We start from the raw sequence: 15,948 nt of genomic DNA, 5'->3' as shown, positions 1-15,948 counted from the left end.
GGTTCAGTCCTGTGTCTGCTGGGAAACTTCCCACTAAACCTTTAGAATGTTGGAGGATAATGTTCTATCAATTTTATCACTAAACATGTTTATAATGTTTTAGAGAGTGTTATCCTTCATTTTAGGAGAACATAATAAATTACTGCAAAATAATGTAATTCAACCACAATGCAATGTTGAGAAGTGCAGTAATGTATTTTGCTTGCTAGAACAGAACTGACAACGTAAGTGAAACCTTTTTTATAAGTCTGTTGTCACATTACTTTAAACAGGATCAGACTGCACAAACCGGATAGGGAGTGTAATCCGTAAGTACCTTTTATACAAATACATAGCCTGTGGAGGAAGTCTACATGTCCTCTTGTTATTTCTGCTCTGCATGGATTACAACACTTTGACTTAAAGATCACTTGGGATATAAAAGACACAAGTAAGATATATTAGCTTCTACATATATTATTGTTTGCTAGAATAACACACTTGTTCTTGTTTTTCTTCTTCTTGTAGTTTGTGTCCTTCTGATTCACACAAAGTATAATTAAAGACTCCTATTTGTTTGTGTAGATTGTTGATACATATTGCTAAAATATTTCCTAAATGTATGTAACAGATACCGCTGACACACACAAATATGTTCTTGTAACACATGCTATTGTTTTGGCAAACTTTTATTTAAGAAATGCATTGTTCTAGAATAACAGGTAGAATGTGGTGAGATTACATTTGTTTAACTTTTAAAAGCTCAAAACAGGGTTTAATTACAGGTTACACAAATATGAAGGACGATCTTGTTTGTCTGGTCAATCACTATCAAATTTTAAGTTTAAATTGATTTAAAACCCTTATTATTGTTTTTGTTTGTTTGTTTTTTTCTACAGATTATATCAGTCCAGTCCACTTTTCTACATATATAAATCCATCTATACAAGAAGAGAAAATCAGTTTTAGGACATCATGAGAAACAGGTATTTTGTTTGCAAATTTAATTTGATTTAGTTTATTTAGATTCATGTGAAACCCCTACCAATATGTGAATCTCTTTCCATGTTTATGTTAATATGGATCAATTCCAACCCTGTTGAAATAAGCCTACATTAATGTTTGCTTTAATAGAGAAGTGAAATGAAAATCAACACTGAAAAAAATGAGAGTTGAATTTACTAAAAAAAAATGTATGGTAAGTGGTTCCACACAATTGATTTTAGCTTCATTTAAACAAATGCATTAAGTTGAACTTACTACATTTTAGTTAAACTTAATGCATTTGTTTAAATGTAGCTAAAATCAATTGTGTGGAACCACTTACCATAAAAAAATTAGTAAATTCTACTAATCATTTTTTTTTAATAATGTAATAATGCATAATAATTCATTTTTAGAGTAATAATGTGTAATGGCTGGAAGTCAGTTGTAGGTCTTGTGTTTCTCTATTTTCTGTTCTTGTGTTTCTCTTTTCTTCAGTGATTCTGCTTGTTAACAGCAGGTGTTCATCACTAATGCTCAACAACACTTACATATTCTCTTAATTATCTCACTTCAACACTGTCTCAACGTTACTTTTACTCTTTGTAGTGTGGATTTCCCTGTGGGGTTGAAAGGGTTAACAGTGTAAGATAAAAAGTCACACCCACAAAATGTATTTTAACAGTAATAAACTGTAAGTTATAAAACAGGTATATACTGTAACACTGTTGCCAGTAGTTTACTGTAAAATTCTTTTTTTTTTGGGTCACCGTTGTGCAGAAGAGTAGAGCCTGTGCTTCAGTCCAGGAGAAGATCTACAAACATTGATAGCTAGTGTGTAGTTGCTGGTCCAGTGGACATCTTTTTATGTACAAAGTTTTTTAGTGGTCTCAAATGAAATAAGTTCATAATAATACTTTGCTCACGTTAATGATGCATTATACATTTTAGTTAATACATTTAAACGACAGTTGTTCAATTTAAAACAGTCAGTTTCTGCAAGTGAAAGAGTTTTAACTCAAGTTTTAATTGCACTTTTACAGTAACATGCTGTATATTACAGTACAGAACTGTACAATTAACAGTAAACTACTGGCAACAGTGTTACCAGTCTTTTAGTGTAAAAAACCTGGTAAGGTCTAACAGTGTAGAGGTTCAGGATGTAGTGTATTCCATGATAATAATAATAATAATAATAATAATAATCTATTGTCATTGAATAATTTGCATGACATGATTTGGTCAGGTATGCCAGTTGATAATATCTCTTAAAGTAAGAGATAAGGTAATCTCAGCCTACAAAATATATAAAATGATACCACAAAACATTAGTTTTGTTTTGTGTGTGTGTGTAATGAATAAATATGACACTTCTCAAACTGTACTCTGGTGGTTTACTTTCAGATATTGGTTTGCCATCGTGATTGCAGTGGTTTTACTGGTGCTCATTCTGACACTCTCTCTGACACTCACTAAGAGACCCACTCCGACATCCACTGTTAATGCGACATCCACTGGTAATTGCTATGATAGAGCAGCAGTGGCAACGGATGCTGAGAATTGCTCTAAGATCGGGAGGTACAGAACGATTACAAAGAGACACATTTATGTTTCTGGGAGAAATTTTACAACCCTAGTCTGCATTAATAATATGAAGTTCACTTGACTTTACACAGAGCTCTTTGTTTTGCAGGGACATGTTGAAGCGTAATGGTTCAGTAGTTGATGCTGCTATTGCTGCTCTGCTGTGTCTGAGTGTGGTTAATCCCCACAGCATGGGCATCGGAGGAGGAGTGGTTTTCACCATATACAATGCATCAACAGGTACAGATATGGGCTTTGAGAGACTTAAATCAGACTCCTACAACAATCTCCCACAACGGCTACATATCAAGGAACAAAAAAAAAACATACATCCTATGAGTGTTCATCTTTATAAAGCACATCTTGAGCTACTATATGTTTTCTTATGTGCAGTTTCTGAAGATTGTCTTGGGCTGAGCTGAAAAACAGTGCCCTTAGTTAAACAAACTTAAGGTGATGCAGATGTTATTTGCCATTCAGCAGATACAATGAATCATTGAAGATGTGGCTTCCTGCAACATACAGTACTGTGTATGACTGCCCTTTTTAAAATAGGAGCCCATCTTGCTATTAAAGATCTCAAGTTAGATCCTTTAATTCTTCAGTGTCCTATCTGGCCGAATCACTGCAACCTCTTGACCACTGAGCAGAGGTGGGTAATCCAGGGCCAATGAGTAAAAGTCCTGCCATATGTTTATTCCACCCATAAACTCAGTCAGCTGATTTCACTAATTAGTTCTCTCTCCTGCTGAATTAGCAAATCCAGGCGATTGGAACAAAATACTGAGGAGGACTTTTACTTTCTGAACCTGGACTTTACACCTCTGCATAGCAACGCCACATGTCAGCCAAGAGCAAAGAAAATTGTAATTTCAGCCACAGCCTCAGATGAAATCAACTGAAGAGAAAAGAAGACATTAAATCTGTGAAGATCTCAGCAGAGGAGGATTAAACAACTCCACAAACAGCATTACCAGCTTCACTTATTACTAACCAGACTGACTTTATTTCTGTCAGACGTCTACAAAAGCTCTTATTGAGAATTAACAGAGGTTTAACTCTAATGTTTCATTTAAAGTCACCATAAGAGTGAATAGTGTTTCCAATAGTTGGGCTCTTAACTCTTATTATATCTTTTGTCTTTTTTGGCCGTTGTGACAGTGTGTTTGTCAAACACATTTGCAGCAGTAAAGAAAGCTAAAGTGAAATGAGATCAGGTGATGATGGTTACCTGTTGATGGTTTTATAATCATCATTAAATAGACTGATTCACTGATGTCTTTATAATCTAACAATTATGTTATCACATTAATATTTTTTCACAACACAAACCCTGTGTTACTGCAGCATGAGATCCAGCAATATAACAATCGGTTTAAATCTTTTAACAAACATGAAATTAAAAAATTAGCTTTTGCTGACACACACAGATATCAACAATCAGCGTATGAATCTCAACAATGGTGACAATCACAAATATTCAGATAAACAGATAAATTCAGAACATCACTGAAAAGCTACTAATTCACAACAAAAACAACAGCAAAAAAATAAAAGCACATATTTAGAGTCAAACAAAATTATAGGTCAATTCAGCTGCATAATTTATTCATGTTGCAATGCATGCTGGGAGTTTTGTACTATGCTGGTACCCAGCATGCATTGCAGCAAAGTACTTTTGATTGTCACCATTGTTGAGATTCATACGCTGATTGTTGATGTCTGTGTGTGTCATATTAAGCTGACTTTTTTGTGCTCATGTCTGTTAAAGTCTTCTAACTTACTGTAATAATATTGCTGGATCTCATGCTGCAGTAACACAGGGTTTGTGTTGTGAAAAAATATTAATGTGATAACATAATTGTTAGATTCAAAAGACGTCAGTGAATCAGTCTATTTCATGATGATTATAAAACCATCAACAGGTAACCATCATCACCTGATCTCATTTCACTTTAGCTTTCTTTGCTGCTGCAAATATGTTTAACACACACACTGTCACAGCCGCCAAAAAAGACAAAAGGTATAATAAGAGTTCAGAGCCTAATGGAAACACTAATCACTGTTATGGTGATTTCAAATGAAACACATTAGAGTTAAACCTCTGTTAATTCTCAATAAAACTTCTGTAGACGTCTGACAGAAATAAAGTCAGTCTGGTTAGTAATAAGTGAAGTTGGTAATGCTGTTTGTGGAGTTGTTTAATCCTCCTCTGCTGAGATCTTCACAGATTTAATGTCTTCTTTTCTCTTCAGTTGATTTCATCTGAGGCTGTGGCTGAAATTACTCCATGTTTAATATACACAGATTATTTTGGCTACGATAAGGTCCAGTTCTGGTTTATTTCTTTACTCTTGGCTGACATGTGGCGTTGCTATGCAGAGGTGTAGAGTCCAGGTTCAGAAAGTAAAAGTCCTCCTCAGTATTTTGTTCCAATCACCTGGATTTGCTAATTCAGCAGGAGAAAGAACTAATTAGTGAAATCAGATGACTGAGTTTATGGGTGGAATAAACATATCGCAGGACTTTTACTCTTTGGCCCTGGATTACCCACCTCTGCCACTGGGCCCCATCTTTGTGTTAAAATTTAAAGTTTCATGCTTTTACCTTCAGGAAAGGTGGAGACAATTAATGCTAAAGAAATCGCTCCAATGAATGCTTCACAGAACATGTTTGGCAATGACACTGGGAAAGAAAAACCAGGTAAACCACCATAAATCTACTAGGGCTGGGCGATTTAAATCGCGATATTGTTATGCGCATCTCGTCAGTAAAGCCGGTTCCTTGATTAGTAGTAAATCACCATCACCTGCTTTCAGATGAAGCGGCATTTAGGGCTGAGGAGATAATTAAGTGATTAATTTAGTGATGATTGAGCTTTATTGAAGACACCTGATGTTAACAAGCAGAATCACTGAAGAAGAAAATCACAAATTGTAAGTTACCATTAAGGTGATGGGTGTTTGCTTTAGTTGGGCTCAAGACCATTATATGTTTACTTTAATATTTACTGTTGTTTGTCTGCTGTTATTGATTTATAACAGTTAAATGAACAAAGTAAAATGTTATCTTATAGTGTTGGTTATGTTTTGACATAATCATGCTGTGATCTGAAAAATGAAACATATTAAGATAGTTTGGTTTAACTTGTTAGCAGCAGTTTACTGATTCTTCAGCCTATAATTATCAGTACTTTACTTAAAATTCAAAATATTTAATAAACATTGTTCTGATCAAAAGACATTCAGACATATTCATTTAAAACACAGACATCAATAATCAGCCTGTGAATCTCAACAATGGTGACAATAATAAAGCATGTTGCAGATGCTGCCACCAATCACAACTCATTAATGGCTCCCATCATGCATTGCGGTATGAATAAATTATGATCTGAATTGTCTATGTAATTTACTTTTCCTCATTGAATATTCTGCTCCTCACCATTGTTGAGATGCATAGACTGAATCTTGACATCTGTGTGTGCCTAAAAGAATGATTTTTTTTTTAAAACAACTTTTAAGAAATCCTTTATATTATATCAAAAATTCTGGGCATTTATTCAGATTCACAGTTATGCTGTAACCAACAACATAAATGGAAGTCAGAAAGAAGGATTTTAATGAGTTCAGTGATCAAGTTCAAATGATGATTGTCATAACATAACCAACACCATCAGATCACTTTTGATTCTTTGTTCAACTGGAAGTTTTAACTCAGATACAACCACCAAACAAAATCTAAAGTCTACATAAAAGGGTCAGAGCCCAACTAAAGCAACTACCCATCACAATAATGGTAACTTACAATTTGCGATTTTCTCCTTCAGCGATTCTACTTGTTAACATCAGGTGTCTTCAATAATGCTCAATCATCACTAAATTAATCGCTTAGTTATCTCATTAACTTAAACACTCTTGAGTGTGGACTCATACACTCCCAGGAGTGTTAATTTAACACTGGAGGTTTTGCTGTGTACAAAGAGCCGTAGTTAACTGACAAGCTGAGCCATATCGCATTAAGTATCGCTGGCGATACGTCCGCGATATTAATGCGATATGGCTCAGCTTGTCAGTTAACTACGGCTCTTTGTAGTAAATGCTGCTCCATCTGAAAGCAGGTGATGGTGATTTACTACTAATCAAGGAACCGGCTTTACTGACGAGATGCGCATAACAATATCGCAATTTAAATCGCCCAGCCCTAAAATCTACATATCTCCAAATTCAGCCTCCGTTATGGTTTTAAAGCAGATTTAGTATAAGCACATTCATCCACACATTAAAACATTAAAACAGCTAAGGTATGTCTCTGTTTTTTTTTTTTTTTTTTTTTTTTTTTTTTTTTTTTGTGGCCATTGAATGACTTGACTGTCTGTCTGTTTGAATGAATGTTTGTTTTATATGAATCTCATGCCAGGGTTGTATATCGCTGTGCCAGGAGAACTACGTGGTTATTGGGAGGCACACCAAAGACACGGGAGGCTGCCATGGAAGGAGCTGTTTGAGCCCAGTATAAATCTGACAAAGAAGGGTTTTCACATTGGCAAGGCCTTGGCTGTTGCCATCAAGGAGACTTGTGAGACAGTTCTGAATAATACAGCATTGTGGTAAGAATAAGTCAACTGTGAACAACCGTAAAAACTTTCTCAATGGCAAATATCCTATTGTCAGGAGAATGCTCTGTTTCATTGTGTTTGTTCTTCACTTGACATCATTTCTCAGTTTCATTCAGTTCACCTGTTGTTCATTCAACTCATAAGTTCCCTCGTTTAGTTCTGGTATAAGTACTCCCTGTTTTGTTTATTTCTTTGTTCTTTCTCGTCAGCATTGAGTGGTTGTTTTTCTGTGTTTTTCTGTGTTCCTGGTATTCTCATTCGTTGTGCACTTCCTTGCAACAGCCATTCAGTGACACTACAAAGCAGATCTGACACTATTATGATATTATATATCTCTACTTACAGCATGTTCCCTAAAGCATTAGCCTTTTTAATGTATGGAATGATCTTCTGTTCTTCTTGTTCTTCTTTCCAGGGAAGTGTTTTGCATTAAATCAGATAATAAAACACTCTTGAAGGAAAATGACACTCTAAGACTTCCCAAACTAGCTGACACCTATGAGAAGATTGCAAATGGATCAGCAGATGTCTTTTATAATGGGTCATTAACTCAGACTATAGTGGATGATATCAAGGCTGCAGGTTATTTCATGCTTAAATTTGACTTTATTCATCTAATGTCGAGTTCACACTACACGATTTTAGGCCCGATTTTCACTCGCCAACCGGTTTTGCGAGATCCCCGACAAATGCCCGAAATCATAGGCAAATCAGTGCTCGTTCACGGAGTGACAATCACTAAAAAATTTCACGCAGTGTGAGTTATCAAAGACGCAAGATATTTGACATGCTAAATATCTGGACCTGTCGGCGATTCAAAATCCTTCTGTGTGAATTTGTTCTGACTGAAAACTACATCGGCGATGATGGCCAATCAGAGCAAGATACAGAGCAGCGGGGAGTTCGGAGTTATAGACCAGAATATCAGTATTTTAATAGATATATTTACAAATATATAAATCAGAAACAAAGCAGAACCATTTGCTTGAACATCAGCACATTGCAAAATTATTTATTTACCCCGACTCTCTTTGCTGAAACACAATCCTTGCTCCCCTCGTCTCCCCAACCATTCCCTCCTCCATAATCTGTTTTTTTTTTTACTTCCTCCTTTTCGCTGCAAATCAGCACACAGACAATTTGGATCACAAACTTCTTGCAGGCTATCATTTTTAATAACAATTTCAGTGTTGCGCGAGAACTCCTGTCTCCCGCACACGTGATCTTGCGTTATTTCCTGATCACTTCTCACGTGTGTTTGGTTGTGAAACGTAGTTTGCAGACCAGAAGCAGAAGTTGTCTGCGATTCTTTCTTATGTAAAGTCATGCAGTGTGAAACCTCCTGTTGCCGATCCATCGTGCAGTGTGAACACAGCAGTGACTGAATGTTCCCCAGATAATCCTGCAGTGTGAAAACAACTGTGATCTTTCATTACACAGGAGGCATTATAACACGTGAGGACCTACTGGATTATAAGCCAGTGGTGACTGAGTATGCATTAAACTTTACTGTGGGGAAATACACATTTCTTGCTCCTGATGCTCCATTCGGTGGACCTGTACTCGCTCTGATACTCAACATACTCAAAGGTCAGTGTGTGTGTGTCTTATGACAAAGTTCACACAGAACCAGAATAAGGTTGTCAGTCCTATATTTCAGTCCTTAATAAGGTTAGTCACACATAATTCAGTTTTGTGTTTTGTGTTCTGTGCATGACTCAAATGCTCCATTCTCCACGCAGATATAAAAGTTGCTGCCGGTTAATGAACAGATGAACTCGCAGCGCGATTGGATTGTTTTTGTGTCAAACGTGATACGACTTTTCAGTTTTATGGTCACCATCCTTGTTATTACTTTGTTCACCCAGTCAACAACTTGATCTCACAGTGATCTCTCCATATGATCACAATGTGAGTTCACAGTTATCTAAAAGTGTAACCGCACAGCGCACTCACTGTATGCTCATATATATTATAGAAATGTAATTGGACATGGACTCCAACATCACTCAGACGTCAAACTCTGGTTGAAAATGAAAACTGGGTTGACGTCTAAACATGATGTCAGACTCCAACATCATTAAACAACTCCACAAACAGCATTACCAGCTTTACTTAGGCTATTACTAACCAGACTTTATTTCTGTCATATGTGTGGAAACCAAAATGTGACGTCTAAACGATGTTGGAGTCCATGTCCAATAACATTTCTAGCTGGGGTGACTCACATTCCCAGTCAACACTATGATCTCACAGTGATGTCACCATGTGGTCACACCGTCAGCAATCTGAGTTCACAGTGATCTAAAAGTGTAACCTCACAGCGCTCTCACTGTGTGCTCAAACTATGACCACAATATGAGCTCATCCCAGCTAGAAATGTTATTGTTCTATGAATGTTTTGAGAGCATTCCCAGCGGGCATCTTGATGTCAAAATTACGTCAAGAAATAGGTCAAAAATGAAAGTCAAATTGACGTCAAAGTGTTGATGTCAATTTGATGTCAAGATTTGACCTCTGCTGATGTCATTTTGCCAAACAAAAAGGTGAAATGCATGGCCGTACACTTATTACCAGCTTCACTTAAAACTAACCAGATTTACTTTATTTAATTTCCGGTTTAAATAAATATATAATATTTAAATAGTTTAAAATATATTAAACATATTTTGATGACACCATGATGGTGGTTAGCGTTTGCTTTAGTTGTGCTCTTGACCCTTGACTCTTTAAAATAAAATTTTCTCTGGCTGCTGTAATTGTGTGTTTATAAAGCACAGCTGTTGTAGCTAAAAAAGCCATGAGATCAGGAGATGTTGGCGGTTTATTGAAGATGATGACAATATCATCATGTAATTGCCTGAATTGCTGATCTTATTCAGTGTCTAATGTTTTGTTATATAGGACTTGTGATTTTAATGTTGTATTATAATAGAAGCCATTTAATTTAACAGCATGAGAATAACGTTTTTTTAAATTAATAAAGGATTTTAAAAACATTTAATGCATTAAACTCAACATTATTACTTAGCTATCAAGAATCAGTGTATGACTCTCAACAATGGTGACAATCAATGAAATGCTTCATGCTGCAGTGCATGCTGGGAACCACCAATCAAAACTCACCCATATCTCCCAGCATGCATTGCGGCATTAATACATTATGCAGCTGGAGTTGATCTGATTATCTGGATATTTTGTTTGATTGTCACCATTGTTGAGATTCATATGCTGTTTCTTGATGTCTGTGTGCGTCTAAGTACTGCCATAGATGAAAGGTTTTTGTGCACTAAATAGTTATTAAAAACCAAGTACATTATTTGATAAACAACACTGCTAGATATGCTGTAGAATCAAATTACTTCTATCATGAATAAAACCGCTTTTAAACCACAAGTCCCATATAATCAAAGCATTAGACACTGAACATAATCAGGGATTCAGGCAGTTACATGATGATTTCATCAATAAACAGCCAACATCTCCTGATCTCAGTTTCTGATGGCTTTTTTAACTACATCAATTGTGCTTTATAAACACACAATTAAAGCAGCCAGAGAAATTTTTATATTAAAGAGTCAAGGGTCAAGAGCACAACTAAAGCAAACGCTAACCACCATCATGGTGACTTTAAAATACAAAATATGATTTCATTAAAATGGAAATTAAATAAAGTAAATCTGGTTAGTGTAAGTGAAGCTGGTAATAAGTGTACGGCCATGCATTTCACCTTTTTGTTTGGCAAAATGACATCAGCAGAGGTCAAAATCTTGACATCAAATTGACATCGACACTTTGACGTCAATTTGACTTTCATTTTTGACCAATTTCTTGACGTAATTTTGACATCAATTTGATGTCATATTGATGTTAAATTGACATCAAATGCCCACTGGGTTATGTTATGTTCTTGTAATATTTTCTGTAGCTAATTTTATTTTTGTAACCAGAATGTTCTCCTAAAAGGTAGGATAACACTCTCTATAAACATTTCAAACATGTTTAGTGATGACATTGATAGAACATTATCCCCCCTAACATTCTTAGACAGTTATAGCGGGAAGTTTCGATGTTTAGAAATTATGATTAATTTAGTGATGATTGAACATTATTGAAGACACCTGATGTTAACAAGCAGAATCACTGAAGGAGAAAATCACAAATTGTAAGTTACCGTTATGACGATCAATGGTTGCTTTAGTTGGACTCTTGACCCATATATTATTAACTTTAGATTTTGTTTGTCTGTTGTTTCTGAATTATAATCACCAGTTGAACAAAGAAAAAAAGTGATCTGATGGTGTTGGTTATGTTATGACAATCATCATTTGAACTTGATCACTGAACTCATTAAAATCCTTCTTTCTGACTTCAATTTATGTTGTTGGTTAGTGAATCTGCATAAATGCCCAGAATTTTTATATAATATAAAGGATTTCTTAAAAATTGTAAAAAAAAAAAAAAAATCATTCTTTTAGGCACACACAGATGTCAAGATTCAGTCTATGCATCTCAACAATGGTGAGGAGCAGAATATTCAATTAGGAAAAGTAAATTACATAGACAATTCAGATCATAATTTATTCATACCGCAATGCATGATGGGAGCCATTAATGAGTTGTGATTGGTGGCAGCCACTGCAACATGCTTTATTATTGTCACCATTGTTGAGATTCACAGGCTGATTATTGATGTCTGTGTTTGAAATTAATTTATCTGAATGTCTTTTGATCAGAACAATGTTTATAAAATATTTTGAATTATAAGTAAAGTACTGATAATCATAGGCTGAAGAATCACTAAACTGCAGCTAACAAGTTAAACCAAACTATCTCAATAAGTTTCGATTTTTCAGATCACAGCATGATTATGTCAAAACATAACCAACAGTATAAGATAACATTATACTTTGTTCATTTAACTGTTATAAATCAATAACAGCAGACAAACAACAGTAAATATTAAAGTAAACATATAATGGTCTAGAGCCCAACTAAAGCAAACACCCATCACCTTAATGGTAACTTACAATTTGTGTCCATCCATGTCCAATTACATTTCTAGCTGGGGTGACTCACATTGTGTCCATAATATGAGCACACAGTGAGTGCACAGTGCGGTTACACTTTTAGCTCACTGTGAACTCACATTGTGGTCATATGGAGAGATCACTGTGAGATCAACGTGTTGACTGGGTTGTGTCCATAATATGAGCACACAGTGAGAGCACTGTGCGGTTACACTTTTAACTCACTGTGAACTCACATTGTGGTCATATGGAGAGATCACTGTGAGATCAATGTGTTGACTGTGAGTTTTTTTCAACTGCTTTCACACATTTTCAAAACCTTGCCTCTTTTTTTTTTCAAAACTTTACACACAAATCCAAGAATTGCACACAAAATGGAAAATGCATCACATCTCTTGCTAAATGATGCACTGCATTCAGAATATCACAAACATCTCAAAAGCAAACATTTGTTTTGCAAACACCTTTGCCATAATATTACATATTTGGATATATCATATGCACTCGGTTATTCAAAACCTAAAGTTCTTCTTTCGTGAGCTCATATGTACATTTCTGTACAAGATTGAAAGTAATCAGCAGAGATGTTGAAAAATTTGCGGTTAACACAAAAGCAAGATTGAAACCAAACTATTTTCTTTTTTACTGTAAGCATTTGTGGTTGTGAATACAGTATTACACAGTCCGAAAGACCTATAACTCAACCTTTGACCTTTTATAGGCCTATTCTAAAGCCATGATTGGTTGGTGTTCAGTAAAGCGATGAGTGATTGCACATGTGTGAGTGTGTGTGTGAGGAGTGTGTGTGAGGCTTTGATGAATTACTGTGGCATTTTGATAGGTTGTGTTTAAAAAGCAAAACAAGAGACTTCTTGTTAGATTTTTGTGTTACATATAAAGAATTGTGTGTTGTGGTTTGCAAAAAGTGTTTTATGAAATTGAAAAGTGAGTCGAAGGCCGAGAATTAGTGTATGGTTTTGCAGATTTGATGTGTGGTTCTGGTGTTTGAGGTTTCAGAAATTGTGTGACAAATAAGGATTTTGATTGTAAGCAGTTGAAAAAAACCCTGTAATTGCAGGTTACAACATCTCAAGCAGCAGTGTGTCCACAAGAGAAAACAAGACTTTGATGTATCATCGTATGATAGAGGCCTTCCGCTTCGCTGATGTCCAAAAGAGAAAACTGGGACATTATGAAAACATCACTGAGGTGAGTTCAACTTTATGGATTCTTATGGTTTTAAAGAGATCATTCAACAAAAAAGAACAGTTCTGGGACCCCAATGAGACAAGATGGGGAAACTTTTCCCTACATACTATAGCAGTTCAGTGTGACCCTTTCAAGCTCCAAACACATCAAATATGTACCACAGATGTTGGATCAAAAGCCTTGTGACGTAATAGCATTCTGATGTATAGCACGACCGCTGCTCAAATCCAGACTCAAGGTCCTTGCCGATCCTGTTCCACTCATTCTGCCCAATTGTTTCCTGTCTCATCTCCACTGTCCTGTTTAATAAAGGAATAAAAGACCAAAAATGTACTTGAAAAATGTACCATTTAAATGCTCCATATGACTTGTCCACTTTTTTTTTCAAATGTCGAATCCATACAATAGATGTGTGTGAGAAGCAGATTGAAAATCACGTGTTAATTCACTGATAATGTTCATATGAACCAAATGTGATGTAAGCAGTGACATCCCAGTGGGCATTTGATGTCAATTTAACATCAATATGACATCAAATTGATGTAAAAATTACGTCAAGAAATAGGTCAAAAATGAAAGTCAAATTGACGTCAAAGTGTTGATGTCAATTTGATGTCAAGATTTTGACCTCTGCTGATGTCATTTTGCCAAACAAAAAGGTGAAATGCATGACCATACACTTATTACCAGCTTCACTTAAACTAACCAGATTTACTTTCTTTAATTTCCAGTTTAATGAAATCATATTTTGTATTTTAAAGTCACCATGATGGTGGTTAGCATTTGCTTTAGTTGGGCTCTTGACCCTTGTCAATTGTGTGTTTATAAAGCACATGTGTTGAGGCTAAAAAAGCCATCAGAAACTGAGATCAGGTGATGTTGGCTGTTTATTGATGATATCATCATGTAACTGCCTGAATCTCTGAGCTTATTTAGTGTCTAATGCTTTGATTATGTAGGACTTGTGGTATAAAAGCGATTTTATTCATGATAAAAGTAATTTGATTCTACAGCATGTCTATCAATGTTATCAAATAATATACTTGGTTTTTAATAACTATTTAGTGCACAAAAACGTTTCATCTATGGCATTACATCTATTTGCACACAGACATCAAGAAACAGCATATGAATCTCAACAATGGTGACAATCAAACAAAATATCCAGATAATCAGATCAACTCCAGCTGCATAATTTATTAAAGCCGCAATGCATGCTGGGAGATATGGGTGAGTTTTGATTGGTGGTTCCCAGCATGCACTGCAGCATGAAGCATTTCATTGATTGTCACCATTGTTGAGAGTCATACACTGATTCTTGATAGCTAAGTAATAATGTTGAGTTAAATGCATTAAATGTTTTTAAAATCCTTTATTAATTAAAAAAATTATTCTCATGCTGTAAAATGAAATGGCTTCTATTATAATACAACATTAAAATCACAAGTCCTATATAATCAAACATCAGACACTGATAATATCATCATTTTCAATAAACAGCCAACATCTCCTGATCTAATTTTTTCATGGCTTTTTTAGCTACAACACATGTGCTTTATAAACACAATTACAGCAGCCAGAGAAATTTTATATTAAAGCGTCAAGGGTCAAGAGCACAACTAAAGCTAACGCTAACCACCATCATGGTGTCATCAAAATATGTTTAATATATTTTAAACTATTTAAATATTATATTTATTTAAACCGGAAATTAAATAAAGTAAATCTGGTTAGTTTAAGTGAAGCTGGTAATAAGTGTACGGTCATGCATTTCACCTTTTTGTTTTGCAAAATGACATCAGCAGAGGTCAAATCTTGACATCAAATTGACATCAACACTTTGACGTCAATTTGACTTTCATTTTTGACCTATTTCTTGACGTAATTTTGACATCAAGATGCCCGCTGGGATGACACACACAAGATCTGAAAACACCTGCAGTTAGTGACATCAAACTGATGCGACTGAATCATCGTGATCGATCATGTTGTGATTATAGAAGACGTCATTTTATTAAAGTTTTTCCCTGTTTCTATATTTATGTGTTTAGTCAATTTTTTTTCACAGTTGGTCAAAAATATGACCTCAGAAAGCTTTGCGGACCACATCAGGAGTAAGATTAAAGATGACATCAAACAAACCAGCTATGGTGATGAGGACATTGATACAGTGCCTGATGACCATGGCACATCTCACCTGTCTATTATCGCAGAAGATGGGAGTGCAGTGGCAGTCACCAGCAGTATCAATAACGAGTAAGGGAAATATAAAGAGACTAAGAGATCAAGGTTTCTTAATCTTGGTCTTGATCTAATACACACACACACACACACACACACACACACACACACACACACAGACCCACAGCAAAAACTCCAGTGTTAAATTAACTCTCCTTGGATTTTAGAGAGAAAAGGTGATCTGATGTTGGTTGTGTTTTTGTTGGTCACTGAACTCATTTAGAGTCTAATTCTTATGTTTAAAGGTGATGATACACAGGGCAACTTTTTGAGCAATGTTGCTGGGCAATCTTGCTGAGCGAT

At 35.5% G+C, this 15,948-nt stretch overlaps 1 protein-coding gene across 1 annotated transcript in view; it reads left to right on the top strand.

Annotated features, from left to right (window-relative positions):
- The first annotated feature begins 303 nt into the window (after nt 1–303).
- LOC307154574 (glutathione hydrolase 1 proenzyme-like) overlaps nt 304–15,948 on the top strand; it is a 28,844-nt gene continuing 13,199 nt past the window's right edge. Inside the window, exons 1-10 of the mRNA XM_079864577.1 lie at nt 304–430; nt 879–965; nt 2,368–2,541; nt 2,657–2,787; nt 5,161–5,250; nt 6,967–7,156; nt 7,581–7,747; nt 8,606–8,755; nt 13,274–13,404; nt 15,473–15,660. Coding sequence (XP_079720703.1) covers nt 955–965; nt 2,368–2,541; nt 2,657–2,787; nt 5,161–5,250; nt 6,967–7,156; nt 7,581–7,747; nt 8,606–8,755; nt 13,274–13,404; nt 15,473–15,660 — 1,232 coding nt within the window. The 5' untranslated portion in view covers nt 304–430; nt 879–954. The remainder of the gene's footprint in view (nt 431–878; nt 966–2,367; nt 2,542–2,656; nt 2,788–5,160; nt 5,251–6,966; nt 7,157–7,580; nt 7,748–8,605; nt 8,756–13,273; nt 13,405–15,472; nt 15,661–15,948) is intronic.

This window comes from Squalius cephalus (assembly GCF_949319135.1).
Source record: "Squalius cephalus genome assembly, chromosome: 2".
NCBI lineage: Eukaryota > Metazoa > Chordata > Actinopteri > Cypriniformes > Leuciscidae > Squalius > Squalius cephalus.
The sequence above is the reverse complement of the archived record's forward strand: the minus strand, read 5'-3'. Positions and strand labels throughout refer to the sequence as shown.